The following is a 20,865-nucleotide window of genomic DNA, read 5'->3' as shown; positions in this document are numbered from 1 at the left end:
GGTAGGTGTGCAGGGAGAGACCTTACCCTGCAATGTTCTGTATTGAGACGCTTTTGGAAAGAGCTGCAGTCTGCTGTGACCTCCTGTTGTTGAATATCGAGGTGACGGTGTTCTCATCAGGGGCAAGGATGGCAGAGCGAGGGCGCTCCTTCGGCTGGGAGCCTGCAAGGGAAGGGTTGGAGAAAAGTCAGCTTCGTGCAGCTGCCTTCCTCACTGCAATGGTGATGACTTAAACTAGGCTCTGAAGTTCACTTCTTTTTCTCTCCAGAGTCATCTCCTGGAGATCTCAGCTGTTAAAACAGCTGTATGAAGGAAAGAACATCGATCCCTCTGCAGAACTGCCTGCACTGCTCAAAGATCTAGGTGAGATCTGCAAGTCCACAAACACACATTTGGGACACTGCCTTTAATTTCACTTGGTCAATTATCACATGCAGCAACCTGCTGTGGTGCTGTTTAGCCTCCCTGGGTCTGTCATTGTCCTTCTGGTCACGCTTTTTGAGAAGGGTTTCTCTATGAGTACATACCAGAGGGAAATGCTAACCCTCACCTCGCTGCCCTACCACACACCTGAGACTAAACCTCTCACATCACTTCCAGACCTTCCCTTCTTCAAATCTTTTCTGCTTTCTGGAACAATACTTCTGAATTTCAAGATAAATACCATTTATATCACATAGTGTGGCTCCATATAGTGATCTCCAAGCTGTAACCAAACCAGCTTAGCAAATCATGGCGCTACCAAAGCCCCGTGGGCTACTTCCCTCCTTTTCATTGCTCTTGGTCACAATGGGTAGCTCTCCAGTGTGTATCTCAGTGCAGTCAGGAAAAGCTTGTTTGCTCCTCTTAAATGTCAAACTTCCTGGTTTTACTACTACAAAGCACAAGATTATTTAAGTTAAAGGAAAAATAAAGACTAGTATTTGAACAAGCATCCCCTCCACTTGTAACCATGTCTGTAAATACTCCTAGCTGGATTCTTTCCTGTGCCAGACACCCATGGACACAGGCTACACTTGCTAGATTTTGTGGGCTGCTCAGCTCTAGAGCAGTCATTCTGCAGCTGAGATGACTTTACATTTGCTTGAAGCTAGATGAAGGCTGCAGAAGTGGATGAACTGTGCAGCTTCAGCAGAGCTTCTGAAAGGCCAAACAGCATTTTTCTTGTGCACAGAAGAGGCTCTCATTCCTGCTCTGAGAAACACTTCCCTTTCATAATATTGAATACAAATTGTCACAGCAGATACAAAGCAGAGGGAAAAGGAAGTTTTCTTACTTTTGTTTCTCATGGTGACTGTGGGTAATGAAGAGGTATCATGTGCCTGCAGCATCCCTCTCTGTGGCTGAAAGAAAAATGAAACTCACTGTAATTTATTCCTCCCCTCTCCCATCAGGCTGTGCCATGTAATTAACATGTTTAAAAGCTAGGTTTTTTTTTCCCCCTGAATTCTTTCAGAACAGATCAGTTCTCTGCTGTGTATTTAATATATTTATACATAAACCCCCAAAATAAACAGTTAAATTCACACACACACATACACAACCTCCCCCCCCCCAGATGCCATCAACAAGTTGGGCACAAGAACAGGTGGAGAAATGTGCAGAGAAATAGGAAAATAACCAGAGAAAGTGCTGACAACACTAAAGAGAACTGAAAAGCTTGACTGTATCAACACTAACATGCTGGGAGAACCACAGTGCAGAAGAGGTTCCTCACTGCACCATTTGAGGCAGGCATGAATTTTCTGCTTTCCTCATATGTAACACATCATAGAATCATAGAATTGTTAGGGTTGGAAGGGACCTCAAGGATCATCTAGTTCCAACCCCCCTGCCATGGGCAGGACCCCTCACACTAGATCAGGTTGCCCAGACCCACATCCATCCTGGCCTTAAAAACCTCCAGGGATGAGGCTTCCACCACCTCCCTGGGCAATATGCATTAAATAGTTTTCCTTCTGCATTAGACACACATGATGCTGCATTACACAATTCTGATGCTGCACTGCACAGTCCCAGGGACAATTTTTGGATTAGGGAGTCCAGAGGAGGCTACAAAGATGACCCAAGGGCCGGAGCACCTCTGGTGTCAGGATAGGCTGAGGGAGCTGGGGTTGTTCTGCCTGGAGAAGAGAAGACTCCAGGAGGGACCTTAGAGCTGCCTTCCAGTACCTGAAGGGTTCCTACAGGAAGGCTGCAGAGGGAGTTTGCATGAGGGTGTCTAGAGACAGGACAAGGGGGAATGGTTTGAAGCTGAGAAGAGCAGGATTAGACTGGAGCTGAGGAAGAAGTTCTTCAGGAGGAGGGTGGTGAGACTCTGGAATAGGCTGCCCAGGGAGGTTGTGGATGCTTCCTCCTTGGGAGTGTTCTAGGCCAGGTTGGATGAGGCCTTGAGCAGCTGAGTCTAGTTGAGGTGCCCCTGCCCATGGAAGAGATGAACTCTAAGGTCCCTTCCAACCTAAGCCATTCCATGGTTCTATGAACACGTGGTTCTGAGGAACTTCAAGAGAGCTCAGAGAAATTATTCTCTGAGGCATAGGGGCTGAAGTTTTTTTCCAGCAAGCTGGAAACTTTGGGGTGCAAGGCACAAGATGTACAATATCTGCATGCTAACTTGTTGATAAACTTTGTTGATTCAGTAGAGCAGAAATCTCTTACCTTCATTTTGACCTTTGCACAAGAAGAAACACTCTCCTTACAGCCTTTGTGAACAATTGCATTGCAGTCTGTCAAAAGTAAAATGAAACAACAACCAATTAAACAAAAAACCCACCAAAAAAAAACCAGGTCAGTTTTTGCTGTTAGCAATCCAAACTGTTATCTTGCACAACTTTTGGGCATCATTGTGGTTTCCACGAGTAGCTACAGAGACTGAGAGGCAGGCAGCTTTCCTAGGTGAGTAGCCTTTTGCTGCAATTTGTCCTCATGGAATTTAACAGCAAGTTCTGTTTAAAAAATATAACAGTGACACAAAATAAAAATCAATGCAAGGTTGTGTTGCCAAAGTCCTAATGGATCTTCACCTCAAAAGGAGAAAGGACTGAGTTATTCTTCTGGGGAAAAAAAGCTGCAAGCAGAAGGAAGAGACAGAATCAGAAAGCAATGGCAGGGCCAATATTTTGTCTGAAAACACAAACCCTGTTCTTACCAAGGCAAGGATCCACAAGACAGGAAAAGAGCAGGAAAATTCATTTACATAACCTCAGACACAGCATAGCCAAGATCTACAGTACAAGAAAGTGCTACTGCACTACAGGATTATCAGAACAAGTAACAGAAGGCTCTCCTAGGTGACCATGCCTGTGAGGTTGGGACTTCCTCTTGAAAACCAGGCTGAAGCCACTGCTTTGCTTCAAACCCACGACATTTACCAATGCAAAGAGCTTTAACACCACCCTAGGCTGCAGGCAGACCAGAGCGACAACTGTGCATCTTTGTCAGAACCCCCTGACTCTGCCCATGGACTCTGCCAGCAGATTTCTGGGAATCAAAGTTTTTAAAAAGGATTAAAATTGATTTTATTCCCTGCCCCCCTCCCCAGTAACTGATCATTGGATTTGGAGCTTTAACTCTGCTGACAAAGGCAAGCTCACAACTGAAATGCTCACAGATGAGACTGAGTAGCTTAGGGGAAACCTGTTATTTCCACTCACTCATGCAAAGACTTAACCTGAACACTGTAAGTGCACCTCATGCTGTAAGCATCCAGTTCTGAATTATTTCTAGATGAAATATGGAAGGAAAAATTTGATGCCCAGAACAACAAAATATGCTCACATTCCTAAAACTTCTTGTATCTGAGCCTGCTCAACTTAAGGCAGTAATTCTGACGCTGTGAGAGAGGCAAGGCTAAGGCCACAGGGCGTTGCTAGTCTGTTGCCATCTCACAATTTCCTGTGCAAGAAAGACAGAAGAAAGAAACCTGCTGCTTCTTGCAAAACCCACAAGCTCTATCACTTTTCACATCAAACAAGGAAGAGGGACACAACCTGCTTCTGGTGCATGAAAAGAGGCAGTGAAACAATTCAGCACCATTAAATTCACAGCCAAGCCTTGAAAGCCTCTTTGGTATGCATCACTTCATAATGATTGGGGTTTTTTTTAGATTAAAAAAAGAATGGTTTCAGGTACATTGTTCCTCCAACTCTCCAGCAGGCAGGAAGTTGGCTGCATGTCCACTCTATCACCAGCATTAAAAATAAAACCCCCAAGAGATTCTTTTTCACATCACTGATATAAAATAAAATAAAGACCAGGCAGTGAGCTACTGAAAATGAGGTTTTTTTTTGGTTGCCTGTTTGTTTTAGAACATGCTAAATCTTTCAGCACTTGGGACACTAGATTACAATGATCCAGCACTTCAAAAGGCATTAACAAAATGTCATCCACTGGCAAGACAGAGCAGGGATGGCAGCAGTAAAGCGCTGTCACTTCTGCAGGAAAAAAGATTCTACAACACCATCAGAGCAACAGAGCCTCTGCTGCTGGTTATCAGGCACCTTCCAGGGCTGATTGATGGCTGATCGTAATATGTGATGGGAAAAGGACCACTTTGAGGTGTGAGGTCACAACATGGGCCCTGACCAAACTTTCCTTGTGGCATTCACTTTCTGGCCAGCCCAGAACATTCCCAGCAATTTTCTATTGTACCTTGAAAGATGATATAAGAACATCTAAAACATATGACACCGTTGGATTGCTTTAACTCATTAGGACACAGAGAGTTCTACCAGGGCACATTTGATTGTCTAGGTGGCTTTAGAAGCTGTTAAGAAAATAGAAGTGGAAAAAGGGAAAGGATACACTTGAGAACTTGTAATTGTTGGGCTTCCATTTCCCATCAGGCTGACACAGAGCGTGTCTGATGCAAACAACTTGGCTGCAATCTCTTCTCTTCCAGGAAACTCAGAACTGGCATTTGGGATTCAACTGGCTGCTCCTTCCCCTACTCACTGGAGAGGTTTTACACGCTGCTCATGCACCAGAAGGAGCAGAGAGAGACAGAGCCTCCTGCTCCAGCCTGGCAGCCCTTCCCATCCATGCTTCAACTCATCGCTAGGCTTAGTGGAGTCAGAAAACGGTGAGGAGGAGAGAGCCCTGGGGAAAGGACATTTTTGCCTGCATGGTCTGTAGCTGGGATTGCTGTGTGAACCAGACACTGTTCTGGATCTGACCACACAGACACTGCTGAGCTTATTGAGCTACAGGCATGAGTAACTGCTGAGAAAAGAGAACAAACCCAAGACTCTCACAGAAGCTCTTCGCTGGGTTTCCTGTGCTGCCTGCACTGTACTGCACGTACTTCACACGCACACAGGTAGCTGCCATTTGCTCCATGATGCAATTTCACATACAAAGGGAGAAGAGGGCTGGTGTTCCTTTTTGTATCATGCTGTTCTGACTGAGGGCTCACTGAAGCAGTGGCTCAGAGAACTGAAGCAATACACTCCAGATGGATGGAACATCTTTTTTTATTCGCTGCCAGAAATACCTCTTGACAAAGCACCTCAGCCCCAACCCATAACAGGCAGCTGAAATAACTACAATCCTCCAGCTGACTGATAAATCCCAACAAGCAGGGGCACAAAACCCTCCTGGGATGTCTGACAATGGGCTAGGAAGGAGGTTGCAGGACACCTCCTTGCAGCCACAACTCATTTCAGTGCAAGGTCCACAAGGCAAGGTGCTGCTCTGTGAATCACTATCTCCAGTCTCCATCCCACCCCACATCCTTAGAACAAGAGGAAAATAAAGCAAAAGGTTTGCATTTCTCACAAGGAACAGAAAGAAGGGGGGAAACTCTCTCTGACTTACTTGCACAGTAGTACGAATCCTTATTGAAAGGCTTCATACAGTGGTAACAGGTTGCTTGGGCTACAACAGAGGTTGCAGTGAAGAGATGTCCATTTAACAGCTTCTTATCTTTTTCCTTCTCCTTGGAATCTTTGTCCTTCTCTTTAGTCTTCTCTTTGTCTTTCTCCTTCTCCTGCCGAGAGAAAGTGAACAAGAGCCTTGTGATTTTCCAGCTCTCTAGCTCCACATTCTTCAGTGCTTGCCTTTGGCACTGTGAGGATATCAATCTGCACACACCTTAACAGTAACTCACGTGTCTGCACAGCTCTCTGTTAAGAAAACCCAGCTTGCAGCCCCCATGGATGTGGATTAACATACCACTGAATCCCTTCTGCACAGGGATCTCCCCAGCACAGATGAAATGGAGTCTGTTCTCATGGCAGCTATTTTCTCCCACCTTTCTTTTGCATTTCCTTGGTTTAGTGACTCCCCTCTTGTCTTCTGGGCTCTCATCAATCTCTTCAGCACTCTCAATGTACCATTTTAAATGCAACCACCACATGTAATGTCCATCAAACCCTCAACACAGTTCATTATTAAGGCCAGCTCCTCAGACTTGTGCTTTCCAATTGCATTTTTTAATGGAGAACACAAGCTCCTCCTCGGTGCCTGCACAGCAGCACAGACAGGGTATTTCCACCTCTGTTTTCCTTCTGATAAGCAACTTTTTCCTTCAGTTCTATGGAGCTCCAAGTAACTATGTGAAGCTTTTTAGGGAAATGGGTCTTTCACAAACTCTCAAACTATGGCATCACAGGAAGGCTGAGGAACAACAGCAACACCTTAAAAGATTGTCTCATCTTCAGCAAGCCGTGGTGGAACCTCTGGGCTACTCAGCTTTGGAAAGACGACAAGCACAGCCAGCTTCTCAAACTTCTAGCAGAGTTTCCCTTACCTTTCTATTGCTACCTTAGATAGAAAATGCTAAATATTAAACATTTGAAACATTTTCCCCCCTGCAGCCTTTGGTGGACCTGGAATTTTCCCAAAGAATTTTTAAAGGGAACTCCAGAGAAGAACTCCAACCTGAATTATAGCCACCATGACACATATATTTTATGTGCCACCCTACAAAATGTTTACCACACAGTTCAGCTCCAGAACTGTATTCTAACTGTTGATGCAGATTTCACAGCATCTGAAAGAGAAGCTTAACCAGAAACTGATAAAGGCTTCTGTGAGCTTATCTTCCCATTTGGTTATTTGTATGCCACGTGCCCTCTGCTCAATAGTGTCACAGCCTAAATATCAGTGAGCTGCAGAGCAGCCCATGTGAGCAACTGCCATGAAGCAGTTGAATGAGGTATTGAGCTCTGCAGTCACCAGCAGGGAAACTTTAAAGACTTTGATGACACTCAATTAGTAACTCAGCCTAAGTTTTCCCCTCTCCCAACACATCCCAGGTAAAATGCCAACATCAGAGTCTCTCCATGCTAAGACTCATAAACAGAAAGTTTACTTACTGGCCCTAAACACTATTTTGTTCTGCAAATAAGAAAAAAACCAGGAGTGTTACTGTATGGAATAATCCTGTGTGAAGCAGAAAATCTGCCAGGAAGAGTTTGCTTTGTGACAAATCTTTGCCTCCTTTGAGCTATCAGCTGGAATCACCACTCCACTTAAACCTCCAGATCCTCAACCTGCCCACCTTTAACCATGTCCAGCCTGGCAGAAGTCAAGAGATAAAACACACAGCTTCTACCTGCCCACCTTTAACCATGTCCAGCCTGGCAGAAGTCAAGAACTAAAACACACAGCTTCTACCTGCCCACCTTTAACCATGTCCAGCCCGGCAGAAGTCAAGAGCTAAAACACACAGCTTCTACCTGCCCACCTTTAACCATGTCCAGCCTGGCAGAAGTCGAGAACTCTCAATTTGAGCCCTTGGCTCATGATATCAAATTGATGCCTGGAGTGTTCCTTCACTGCTAGGACCCAGGAGAAAAGACCACTCGACACTCAAGGCAGATCCTGCAATTCACATGCTTAAAAAGCTGAAAAGGAGATGCATCATCCCCTATTTTAAATTAATATGGTATTTAATGCAAAGTCCAGTCATTCTAGCCTGAAATAATATCTTGTCTTCATAAGAATCACTGCAAAAAAACCTGTTTAATTAAAGCTGAGCAAGCCCAGGAAAAAACAGGAAATGAGTGCACCACTTTGAAGGAGGAAACAGCAAGCTTCAGCGAGGGGCTGCCAGCCATGCTGCTGAAATACAAGGTTTTAAAGTTTTTTTTCCTCTGTGGCAGTTAATAGAACTTTTATTTGTTTTTAAAGGACAGTAAAAGAAAAAGCAGTTTCCCTGTGGTACCAGAGCTGCCAGTGTGACCTGAAGCAGAGCTTCAAGAGCTGAACCCGCACTGACAGACACCGCAGCTCGCTTGCAGGGCCCCCTAAGTAACACTGCAGGCTGCAGCAGCGGACCCTGCTCTGAAATAACCACAAAGCTCTTACCTCCCAGTGCTTCAGTCCTACCAGCTTCACTGTTATTTGAGGTACTTCAGCAAATCTATTCCACTTTATCGACATCCTTCCCCTGCAGGCAGGAGAGCTGCTCCCCACCAGCATCAGCCCATCCCCACCGGCCAAGAGCCGGCTGGGGGTGGCAGGCAGAGAGGAGTTGAGCAAAAGGGGGAGGGCCAGAGGATTGCTGCTGACTTCCTTGAAGATGATTTTAGAGACTTTGCTATTGCTTTCATCCTGCCCTACCCTAGCTTCCACTGCTAAAAAAACCTCCCAAACCTAAAAATACAGGCAGGAAAGGATGGGATTAACACTCGAGAAGTCTCAAGTCAGTACGAGACCACCCATCTAAAAGGCAGAGAGGGTGATAAATCAAACCCTCTGTGAGGCTTGAGAGGCAGAAAAAGTGGATTTTAACATACCTCAGTGTTGCTATGTAGTATTTCAGCAAAGTGCTGCAGAAGATTTCCCAGACAGAAAGGTTTCACTTGTTGGCACTCCTCCTGCTCTACAGGACACAAACATTCCCCTGCCTCCCAGTCCTCTCAAACACTTCAAACTCTTCCTACAGACACTGCTGCAGCACTACCTAATAAGTGCCCAAGCGAAGGAAAAGGAGAAATTACTCCTGGTGGGTTTTGTGTCGTCACTTCCCAGAAACCTTGTACCCAAAATGAAGCAAATGAGCAGCTATCTTTTTTTTCTAGCTGACAGATCCAGCACCTTTCAGACTCCAGAAACGTGAAGCAGTGCATGCAGCTGAGTTCAACAGACCCATTGACTAATCCCCCCCCAAACAACACAATGCCAGACCATAGGTAAATGAGCCCACACTTCTATCAGTGTCCTCTCCAAAAACACCTCTTTATATAGAGGATGTGTTTGGATTTTTCCCCAACTGTCTGTTTACATCATCTTCATAAAGAGCTGCTGCCACTAGCAGGCTCAGAGGGGCTCGTTTTGTGGTTCACCTCGTGGTGCGTTGCTGAGGGCTTAGAGAAAAGGCAAGAAAAATTAGCTGGAAAGAAGCTGAAGGCTGCCTCTCTCCTGACAGCCAGAAAGCAGCACAAACCAACTCTTCCTGTCCAACTTCCTCTTTCAAGGGTGGCTGTTTTTAACTCTTAGAGGTTTCCACCAGCCATAATGCTTCTGAGAAATAAGTGTTCCCAAGAATGTCTGAGTTAAACTCTTTATGTGCACAGCTGAAGCCCTACACATGAGTGTAACACCAACATTCCCCTGCCAGCAGAGTACAAATGGTAGTTGTTAGTAGAAGTAGCAGGATTAGTACGAGCTGCATCTTTTCTAGTGCACATTTTTGTTGGGATTTGGGAAAAAAAAATATCTTTATCATCAGCCTCAGAGGCAATAATAATGGGATTGGTTGTGATGGAAAAGACCTCTAAGATTCAGTCCAACCATCAACCCAACACCACCATGGTCATTAAACCACGTCCCAAAGTGCCATGTCCACACGTTGCTTGAACATCTCCAGGGATGGTGACTCCACCACCTCCCCTGGGCAGCCTGCTCCAGTCCCTGACCACTCTTTTCACATGAGTATTTCTGAGGTATTTTTCCTCCTCTGAAAAGTCTCCCCAGAAAATTCCACCAACTTTTTCACCTGAAAATGCCTCCAGCTGCCTTTAAGGATCTACAGAGGTCTGTTATCTCAGCTCTTCACCTGAAAAACTGAAGGCCTGACATTTAGTCCACAGCTGAACAATTGCTGACTGCAGTGTTTGGTGGAATTTACCTTCGTAATGAAATCACTAAAATCAGGCTGCAAAAGCAGAGCAAATATATCAAAGAATTTCTGCTTTATTTTCTTCCCTGTCCCAATTAGATCTCTTAAAACCTATCCAGATATCTCTTTCCAGTTCTTGCTCTGGAGATTGTAAGCTGGAAGCTAAGAAGCAGTTAATTCCAAGTCTCACTCACAGGCTGTTCAAAACAATCCATATCTTCTCTGTAGAGACTTGCACAGAGTTTTCCATGTAAACAGCTTTTTGGTTTATTGCATTTTATAGTGTTTTATTGTATTGCATTGTATTTTACATTGAACTTTCTAGCAGGGACCAGCTCACCAGCTCCGAGTTGCTGGCACTTGCAGCTTGCATCTTTAAAGGCAGATCCATTAAAGAGGAACTGTCTGCTAGGATGACTGATCTCACAACAGCTGCTACCTCATTGCTAAGGTGATGCAATCTTCCAAAAATGTGCATCTAAATGTGTGCTGGACCACAACCCCACATCAACCCAACTATTTCAGAGGAACACTCAGGCTGAAACATCAAGTGCTTCTGTTGGGGGAAGGCTAAAATCAAGTTTGCTTGTGCAAATGAAATGAGGACCTCCCTTACATGCATGCTTCAACCCAGCTTGATCCTGTGATAGGCACAATGCTCATTATGCCACATTGTCACAGAATCATGGAATAGCTTAGGGTTAGAAGGGACCTCAGAGATCATCTACTGCAACCTCCCCACCATAGGTAGGGAAACCTCTCAACTAGACTCAGCTGCTCAAGGCCTCATCCAACATGGCCTTGAACACCCCCAGGGAGAATGCATCCACAACCTTCCTGGGCAACCTATTCCAGAGTCTCACCACCCTTGTACTGAAGAACTTCCTCAGCTCCAGTCTAACCCTGCTCTCCCTCAGCTTCAAACCATTCCCCCTTTTCCTACTGCCAGACACCCCCATGAAAAGTCCCTCTGCCGTCTTCCTGTAGGACTTCTTCAGCTATTGAAAGGCAGCAATAAGGTCCCCATGGAGTCTTCTCCTCTTTAGGCTGAACAATCCCAGCTCCCTCAGCCTGTCCTCACAGCAGAGGTGCTCCATCAGCCCTTGAATCATCTTTGTGGCCTCCTCTGGACTCCAACAGTTCTGTGTCCTTCTTATGGTGAGGACAACAGAACTGGAGGCAGTATTTGAGGTGTTCTGTTTGCTATAGAAACACTCATCAGACTAGCTAATTATGTGTCTCAGGGGCTTTGCAATAGTCTTTAGCTGCTTTAGTTATCTTTTTCTTTTTCCCTCCCAAAGCATCTATTAAATGAATAGCTACACATTACCTAACTATATAATACATATTGCCCACTGTGAGGTATGGTGCTCTTAGCTTTTGTCAGACAAGATAAACTGTGGTGAGATTCAAATGAAAAATGCAACCAAGCCAAAGCTCCCCCAACATATCTGTCTTCAGGGAAAAACCTAAGGCAACATCAGTCTGTCTTTGTGAGGTATTCAGCATTAATGTAATTATTTCTGCAACCAATGATGCTCCCAGGAAATCCACCTGTGCTGGGCCGAGTTTAAACTTCAGCAAATTAAATCCCAGGGTTTTAAGGATAGAAAAAAGGGAAAATATAAACATTAGCCATCACTAAAGGTCATGGCATAAGCATCTTTGCCAGCAGTGCCTAGGAACTTGGGAGCAAAGGTAAAAATAAAAGGGGAAACACAACATGCCCTTTGGCAGCCAGTGCCTTCTTACACCTTCTGTCCTCACTTTAATAAGCACTCCCAGGTTCTGTGAAAAATAGGCCCATCAGCAAGCCATAGCTCATGATATAGCACAATCTAGTCTCTATAACACATGAGGAGGAAAAGAAGCAAAACCAGGCAAACACATTTCAGATACATTTCATCTTTGGGGTGCTAAGACTTCTTGTGTAGCTTTTCCCTATAACCCCGCTAACAAGAAGAAAGAAGCAGCACAGAGAGTCAGGCACAGACATAAATACCACCCTGTGGCAACACACTGAAATGCAGAATTCATCTCTGCCACCTGTGGTCATTTCACAGCTGCATAAATCACAAGCAGCACTTACTTTGCTCTTCTTGCTGCTGGACATTTTATTCCTGAGGTAGCTGAAGGTGCGGCTGACTTTCGTTACACCTTTTCCAGTGGGGACACTGCTGCTTTCTTCAGATATGCTGCAGTCAAAAAAGAAAGGGGCTGCTTTAGTTATCTTTTTCTTTTTCCCTCCCAAAACATCTATTAAATGAATAGATATAGATAGTTAAAGGACAAATGAATTTATTATCTAATGGGTTGCCTTACAGTGTTACACACGAGAAGGCAAAGTGAAGACAAAAAGCCAGTCCCATACTATGCCACAGTGAAGACAAAATGCCAGTCCCATACTGTGCCACAGTGAAGACAAAATGCCAGTCCCATGCTTTGCCATACATTTCAAGGAACCCCTTCATATTTACAGGCAACTTCCATCCCCAAATCCTGCCATAGCACCCTCTGCTGCTCCCACAGCCAAACAGCCACTAATCGGCTGGCAGCAGCTGCCCATTTGCATGGCCAGTGCTTGCAGATCACAGTCATTTAATCATTGATATTCCAGACAGAAAGGGACAGACATGCAGGCTTCCTTCAAGAGAAATCTCCTTCCAGAGAAGGCCACTTAATGAACTCTGCAAAGGGAGTGAGTGTCTTTAACAGAAACCATGCTGTCTGCAAAGCTTCCCCTGAGAAATGACAATACCAACTAATAAAGAGCAATGGTTATTTGTATTAATTTAGGCATTGCTGAGAGGCCAGATATTTTCTGACAGCCCTTACATGCACAAGCTGATGACTTCTTCAGCCCTTATGGAAGAATAAGAAATTACAGAGGGACTTATTACTGCACTAAAGGAAAGGACACAGTCTGTCAGTGAGAAGTACAGTGCAAAGCAAAAGCACAACAGAAAGACAAATGAAATGAAGGAGAAGAAAACAACAGTGAGCAGAGAAGGAGAGCCTTCCAGTCAAGAAATAAAGCTGAAGCTATCAGAGTGACACAGAGATCAGACACCTGGCTCCTCTGGTGCCACAAACATCCTTCCTCCAGAGAAGCACTATGAAAGGTTATCTCCTCCCTACAGCTTGCAAGGATGAAAAGAGATGCACAAAACCATGCTTGTTTTTGGCCTTTGTTTCAGAAACATAGACAGAATTAACCAAAAGGAGGAACAACCACTCTGAGTGTAAAATATAACCCAGAGTAAATGGATATTGTTTGACAACAGACAATCTGATGTGTTACTAGCTCTGGGTAAATACAAAGTCCTGTTAGATATAGGACCTACAACAGACTTTCATATCCTATCACCTAGAATATTCTCCAGCCTTTAGACATACAGGAGCGCTTTTCACAAGCCTGACAACTTGTGATTTCAGCTGAAGTGCCAGGAAGGTTTAGGGTGACAGCAGAAATCCTACCAGAAGAGAGGTGGCACCCCCAGAATACCGTACCTCTGAACCGGGGAACCCGTGGGGCCGCCAAACGCCTGCGTACCTGCAAAAGATCAGAGGGGAGGGGGAAGCCACATGTTAGACTGCAGCCTTAGCTCACTCATCTTAAAAACACAGTTTGCACATTTGGACAGTTTGAGGGGAAGAGGAAATGTTTTCCAGTGGTGAGTGTTTAGAACAGATTTTGTGTACTCAGGATAAAGCCTGTTCCCTGTATCCTCAGGTGCTCTCAGATCAGGTGCCGAGGTGAAAGCCTGGTTAGTGTGCTTATCATTCTTCAGCCACCAAGTGAAGGGTGGGCATCTGTTACACGTGCTGGCAAGTCAGGGGATCTCAATCAGAAGTGCCAATTCCATGAGAACAGGTATAAAGGAGAACAGTTCTGCCACAAAGCCTTTATTTATACCCTCCTAGAAAGACTCTGTTGTACAACACATCCGGGTTTCACGTATCCAACGTTTCTGCTTGATGAAATTATAGTTCATTTTCCCACCAGAATGCTGAAGGGAAACAAGGGAAGCCTTATTTCCATTCTCCACAGAACATTACCAGCCTAGGGCTGAGTCACCAAACACTGTGCCTGAGGAAAGTCTGACTTTCAACAGGAGGCTGAAGCCCTGCCAGTGACACAAATCCTCTTTATGCCACGGGGAACCTGCTTGGCGACGCACTCAGAGCATGCTGGGAAGCTGACACCATTTACCAGAATCATCGAAGAACACTGAAAAACCAGAATCCAGAGGACACACTGGGCTCTCTCCAGAGTCACTGGACTCTGCCAGGGCTTTGCCAGGACTCCAAAACCCCCTCTATACACGCACTGGTTGCAGTCCTAGCTGAAGGTCAAGAATCAGCTTCTGCACACACACTGTAAGAAAACCAATGCTTGGCTTTCAAACTCCATTAACACAGTAAAGCTGAGGGTAAATGCAACAGACCCACACTTGATATCAGAGGCAAAGATGATCCTCTGTCCACAAAGATAATCCAAGGGTTGGAACACCTCTGCTAGAGGATAGGCTGAGGCAGCTGGGGTTGTTCAGTCTAGAGAAGACTCTAGGGGGACCTTAGAGCAGCCTTCCAATACCTGAAGGGATCCTACAGGAAGGCTGAATTGTGAGTTTTACTAAAGGGAGAAGAGGAGAGAGCAAAGGGGAAGGAGGAAGGAGCTTTACTATGGAAGTGGGTAGGTATTACCCCTGGGAAGAGCACAGGACTATCTTGAAGGAAGGGACAAACTCATCACAGTGAAGACTGGGAAAGGAAAGGAGGAGAATTTAAGTGTCTAGAACACAGACAGTGAGACTTTCTAATTCAGGAAACAACAAAAATCAGTAGGACTGGAAGGCAAATCTCCTCATCCCAGCATAGACACAAGGGATGCGGGTCAGCTTCCTTGCAAACCTTTGATTTGAACCAACTAATGCAGCTGCTCTGAATTTTCTTTTAGAGAATTATCTGCTCTGGTCTCTTTCAACAGTCTAATAAAACATGCTTAGGAAAGAGGAAACATTTGCAACTATTTTTGATAAGACCATTTAATGTAAAAACCAAGAAGAGTCTAAATGACTTTAATTCAATCTTCTGCCTTTGTTGGGCTCCTTTTAGCAACAGAGTTCAGAGGAGGAAAAAACAGCTACCATTAAACACTCATCTGTTTCCCAACAAAACTATTCTGACTCTAATATGAGGACCTTGATTTGAACACTTGAATGATTTAAGGTGTCTGGCTGCAATGGAAGCTTTTTGCTCAGCAGGGAAACTGAAGTTACAACCAAGACTTTCAAAGTTCAGTATCAGGGTTTCCTTCCTCCTGGTTCCAGCAAGCAATGCACTCACTCCCACCTACCTCTTCTACTGCACCAATCTCAAGACAAGTATTGTGGTTTTAATCACAAGCTAATGATTATATTGCTGGTCAGAGTGGCAGATGATGATATGTGCCACATGGATACAGACCAAAACTAACCAGGTAAGACCTGATGGTGCTGATGTAGAAGATTTTGGATTATATCCCTTTTATTCTGCCACGAGTTAGCATTCAGATACAGGACTAAGATAATGCTGTTAGACACAATGCAGTGGGAAAAGTTAGTTCAGTGTTTGCAAGGTGAATCTTGAAGAGCTAAAGCAGAAAACCAGCTTTCCCTCTGTGTCCACCCATAATGGCTGCAATGCACAGAAAACAATTACTTACTATCCAACTCCTCCTCCTCATCACTGGAAGAAGAGCCAATAGAAAAGAGAGTTTTAGACTTAGGAATGAGTGGAGAGATGCTGAAGGAGAAGGAGATTCGTCTCGATGGTCGAGTCCGGCCCTGGGCTGAGAAGTGGGTTAACAGCAGACATTAGAGCATGCCTGAAAATGCATTTAATAACAAAAAGGAGAGGAAAGCAGCCAAAGCAAACTAAAACCAAAGCAAAGGAGATGTCTGCAAAGCAGCTGGCTTCAAAAAAGGCATGAGAAACAAAGAACTGAGCATGTGCACATTGTAGAGGATGCAGGTTCCAGGGGAGGCAAGCCCCACAGCATGCACAACTCCAGCTCCAAGGCTTTCCTTGGCTTTGCTGGCAGCTTTGTATGGGGCCCCTTAATGAAGATTACATGTGAACTGCTCTTTTCCCCAAGGAACACCAACAACATACTGCAGATCTCTAGACAAAGGGCATCTGCTTCACTGGAAGAACTGCCAGGGAATCAAACTAGAACTGAAGGTATTTGTCTAATGCTGCTTTATGCAGCGAAGCTGAGAGAGAGTACCAAAGATACTTCATCTGAAGCACTGACTTTACAGAAGTCTTTTGTCTACCTGGGGAGGTTCTTGCCACTTCTATGTCTAACATTTTGGTCATGTTATGCCCTTCTAAGTTTTCATGACTAAAAAGGAGACACCTAAATTTCCTTTCATTTACTCCATAATGAAGCAGAAAAGAATCCAAGCCTCTCTTCTCCTGCCTTCTCCCAAAACTCACAGTTCTTGTTTTAAAGAAGCTGCCTAAACACGAGAAAAGAGCCTCTGTACCCTCTTCTGTCCATGTCTGAAGATGCCTGCCACACTGCCAAATTCAGCAGTCTGTGGCATGTCCCATAATTGATTTTTAAGAGCATAGTCTTGCATAGCAGCAGCTCTACAATGATTCTTCACGAGTATCACTGTAGGAGCCAGCTAGACACTCTAAGCTGAAATTGCCACACTGCCTCTCATGGAGATGCCCAGGGGAAGGATTTCCCAAACCTTCTCATCATACAAGCACAGGTGGAAATCGCTGAGCTGTGACCTGCCCAATGTAAGGCTGCTAAATACTCTTTGCTGTCACAGTACATCAGTGTGTCCTGGCCCAGATAACCGGGAGAGGGCTGGGGAAACTCTCTAGGACCTACGGGTCCTACATTAAGCATCTGTTAAACATCTTCAGGGCATGTATTCAGGCACTTTTAAGTCATTCCATGGCATAGATAAATCAATTCATTTGCCCAAGAAGGAAAAGAGGCTAAAGAATTTATCAGTATTAAACTTCCAAGAGAAAGGAGTAGCAATTCTTATTCTCTTACAGTAAAACATATCCTTTCAGCCACACACAAACAGGGTCTTTTGTATTGTCTCCAGTTCTGGTGTCCCCATCATAAGATGGACACAGAGCTGTTGAATAGAGTCCAGAGGAGGACCACAAAGATGATCCAAGGGCTGAAGCCCCTCTGCTATGAGGATAGGCTGAGTGAGCTGGGGGTGTTCAGCCTGGAGAAGAGAGGACTCCAGGAGGGACCTTAGAGCTGCCTTCCAATACCTGAAGAGATCCTACAGGAAGGCTGCAGAGAGGCTTTTCATGAGGGTGTCTAGAGACAGGACAGGGGGGAATGGTTTGAAGCTGAGGGAGAGAAAAGTTATACAGGATCATGGGAAGAATTTCTTCAATATGAAGCTGGTGAGACTCTGGAACAGGCTGCCCAGGGAGGCTGTGGCTGCCTCCTCCCTGAGGGTGTTCAAGGCCAGGCTGGATAAGGCCTTGAGCAGCTGAGTCTAATTGAAAGATGTCCTTGCCCATGGTGGGAAGGTTGGAGCAGAAGACCTCTGAGGCCCCTCCCAACCTGAGCCATTCCATGATTCTACCAAAACTGAGTTCAGAATCTAAGAGTACTCCCTGAGGAACACCCAATGCAATGTAAGCAATGCAAAGGAAACTCCCCACAAATTTCCTTCAGCTCTCAGTCACAAATGCCAACTGCCTAGAGGTGATTTGACTGTTTGCACACTTTTCCAGTGTAAGCAGCACAACCCTAGAGGGACCCAATGGAAGGCATTTAAACTGAAGAATTCTTAGCAAGATCCATGCACTAATTTTGTTTAGACTGCCTTTCAAAGGAGTTGCTCCAATGTCCCAGACCTGAAGAACACGACTGGGCAACACTGCTTGCCTTCTTCTGTAGTCTACTGTCTATTTAGACTAAAAGTCAAGATGAACAATAATACTTGACTGCAAATAGAGCCAGCTCCTCCAGCACAGCTTCCATTCAGCTTCCATTTCAGTGCTTTTTATTTATAGCAGTTCCTGGCTTTATAACAATGCTCCAAACTGGAAATTTGCTATCCCAAAGCCTAAAGCAGTCTTCTGAGCGCTCCAGCCAACAGCTCTTGTGACCTCCCTCTATAAAATGCTGAAGGATTAACAGTTGTGAATGGCCACAGCAGCTCTTGGAACATCTGAGCCATCAGGCTAGAGTGCAGGCTAGAAACTCAGTCTTGAAATTGCTGCTGCCTCAGTGCATGTGACAATAAACAGGCAAGACAAGAGAAAGTCCTCACTACAAGAAAGACATTGAGCTGCTGGAGTGTATCCAGAGAAGAGCAACAAAGGCTCTAGAGAACAGGGCTGGTGAGAACTTGGATGGTTTAGTTTGAAGAAGAGGAGGCTGAGGAGAGACCTCATTGCCCTCTACAGCTCCCTGAAAGGAGGTTGCAGTGAGGTGGGGATTGGTCTCTTCTCCCTACTCTCAGGTGATAGGAGAGGAAATGGCCTGAAATTGTGTCAGGGGGAGGCCTAGCTTGGAGATTATGAAAAATTTCTTTGCTGCAAGAGTGGTCAGGGATTGGCACAGGCTGCCCAGGGAGGTAGTGGGGTCCCCATCCCTGGAGGTGTTCCAGAGATGTGTGGCCATGGCACTTGGGGATGTGGTTTACTGGCCACAGGGGTGTTAGGTTGATGGTTGGACTGGATGATCTTGGAGGTCTTTTCCAACCAAAACAATTCTATATGTTCATTCATTTGGATTTAGGTTTTGAAGCTTTAGGGCAGAACATGCTGCTTTCTCTTCCCATCCAGAGACATTTGAAGGGAGCTTGGATTCTTTTAAACACCTACCATGAAATTATGCAAGGGGAATGAACTACTGAAGATTTCCGAGAGTTCACCTCCATGACATCAAAGATTTATTCTGGCATAGCTCTGAAGCATTCTGCTGCAATAATATGAATGTCAAACCTTGGTGGTACAAGGGAGTTCCTGTATCCAGACCTTCTCATAAAAGGCATTAAGCTGCTTCACATGTCCTTAGGGTCATAATTCAACTAACACAATTCCTCTCCCAGAGCCACTGAGGAAGAACGAAGTGATTTACTGAAGTTTCCAAAGTCAGGAATGTGTCAGAGTTGGGAAGAGGATCTGTGACCTACATTTTCAAGGTGAGTAATCCTTTTGGATGCTCACATCAACCACCTCAAATGCATCAATTTTCAGAAACCACCTTCCTATAAAACTGAGTCCCTTCTGAGGTGTCACAAATTAACTGCTGAGAAAATAAGAGCTCACAAAGAGTTAGCAGTTTTTAACTTCAGTGCCTAAAACTCACAGACGTCTGCCTCAAGGCAGAAGAGAAACTCCAACAGCCCCTCTGGAAAGCTTACATCATCTTCTAAATGCCTGAGGGGTGGGTGTCAAGGTGCCAGGGTCTGTTTTTCGTGGTGCCCAGTGACAGGACAAGGACCAAGGGGTACAAGCCGGAACACACCTCAACACGAGGAGACATTTCTTTAGGGTGAGGCTGATGGAACACTGGACCAGGCTGCCCAGAGAGGCTGCAGAGTGTCCTTCTCTGGGCACTGTGTTCCTGTGTGGCCTGCCCTGGGTGATCCTGCTTTGGCAGGGGGGTTGGACTTGATGATCTCTGGAGGTCCCTTCCAACCCCTAAGACTCTGTGACTGTGATTCTCTTTTCCTGCTCTCTGAACGAGACCACCCTGGCCAGGCCAGCTCTAGAAGAAGATGACATAATCAAACCTGTCTACCACCAGCTCAGGTGCTGATGGCATTTTTAAAGCTGGTCATAAACCAGAGAAGAGTGGCAGGATGGCAAGTTACCCACTTCCAAGAGGATCTTGACTCCCTCCAGAACAGGCATGCAGGAAAGTCTCAAGGGAGGGGGAGAGAAGCCTGAGCCAGCCAGGCTCTCTCAGCCACCGCCAGCACGTTTTCTGGGAGCTAGCTGAGTTATTTATGGTGTTTGGTTAGCAACTGGCTGCAATGCCAATAAATTGGTTGCTTCACCAAAAAAATAATGAAAGCCTTCAGCCCAAGGAGGAACAGAGGGTGTGCCACTGCACAGAGCAGAAGCCAGTCCTTTCGTGAGACAGATCTGCCCCTGTTTTGGTTACTGTTGCTGTGGGACACATCCCTCAGGCCACATGCTTATTAATCACAGAAGAACGATGGCAAAGAATTTAAAAGGGGCTCCCACAAAGCACAACCTCTGTGAGCTTCCTCCAGCAAGCCACCTGAATGAATAAATCACCTTCTTGAAAGCACCTTTGCAAGCAAGTATGCTAATAAACAGGAAACGATCAGAGACCATCACTGATTGACAAGGCATGAGCTAAAATGTCAAGGAGGTTTCAGGCTGGCAATTAATAAAATGAAGAGATGTGTATCAGCCCTTCCTAAGCACATCCAGCTGCAGCCTGTTGAGTTACTTCTTCAGCTGAAAGAATCAGTTCAGTGAAGACACAAAATCAAGCGCTTGTTATCGCTTCAATTAAGCCCAACTGAAAAATTTATCCCAATCCTATTGTCTTCCAAGAAGGAGATTCAACAAATTGCACCCAGCTGCCCCAAAATATTTAACTCAAACTAAAGAGCAACACACTCCCACAAGGAGACCAAGAAATGGATCCTCAAGTTTCCCTGTGTCAAGTTTCAAAGAGATCCAGCAGGAGGAAAGGGAGATCTCAGGTGGAATTTACCTGACACTGCAGGAAGGAATGCTGAACGGATGCAAACCCCAAATTCTCTCTTTTTCTT

General features: G+C 45.2%; 1 protein-coding gene across 12 annotated transcripts in view; it reads right to left on the bottom strand.

Moving 5' to 3' along the window:
- The window catches only part of AKAP13 (A-kinase anchoring protein 13), a 243,460-nt gene that overhangs the window by 25,303 nt on the left and 197,292 nt on the right, over positions 1 to 20,865 (bottom strand). For 10 of the 12 annotated variants that reach the window (XM_068143379.1, XM_068143382.1, XM_068143384.1 and 7 more), the window contains 7 exons: positions 15,774 to 15,899; positions 13,577 to 13,619; positions 12,156 to 12,261; positions 5,815 to 5,986; positions 2,659 to 2,726; positions 1,277 to 1,343; positions 27 to 162 (listed from right to left, as the gene is read on the bottom strand). In XM_068143379.1, the coding sequence (XP_067999480.1) occupies positions 27 to 162; positions 1,277 to 1,343; positions 2,659 to 2,726; positions 5,815 to 5,986; positions 12,156 to 12,261; positions 13,577 to 13,619; positions 15,774 to 15,899 (718 nt within the window). The remainder of the gene's footprint in view (positions 1 to 26; positions 163 to 1,276; positions 1,344 to 2,658; positions 2,727 to 5,814; positions 5,987 to 12,155; positions 12,262 to 13,576; positions 13,620 to 15,773; positions 15,900 to 20,865) is intronic. The other 2 variants (XM_068143386.1, XM_068143387.1) reach the window with 1 other exon arrangement.

The sequence above is a fragment of the Melanerpes formicivorus genome, unplaced genomic scaffold (genome assembly GCF_026170545.1).
Source record: "Melanerpes formicivorus ecotype bairdi unplaced genomic scaffold, bMelFor1.0.p_v2 SCAF_10, whole genome shotgun sequence".
NCBI lineage: Eukaryota > Metazoa > Chordata > Aves > Piciformes > Picidae > Melanerpes > Melanerpes formicivorus.
The sequence above is the reverse complement of the archived record's forward strand: the minus strand, read 5'-3'. Positions and strand labels throughout refer to the sequence as shown.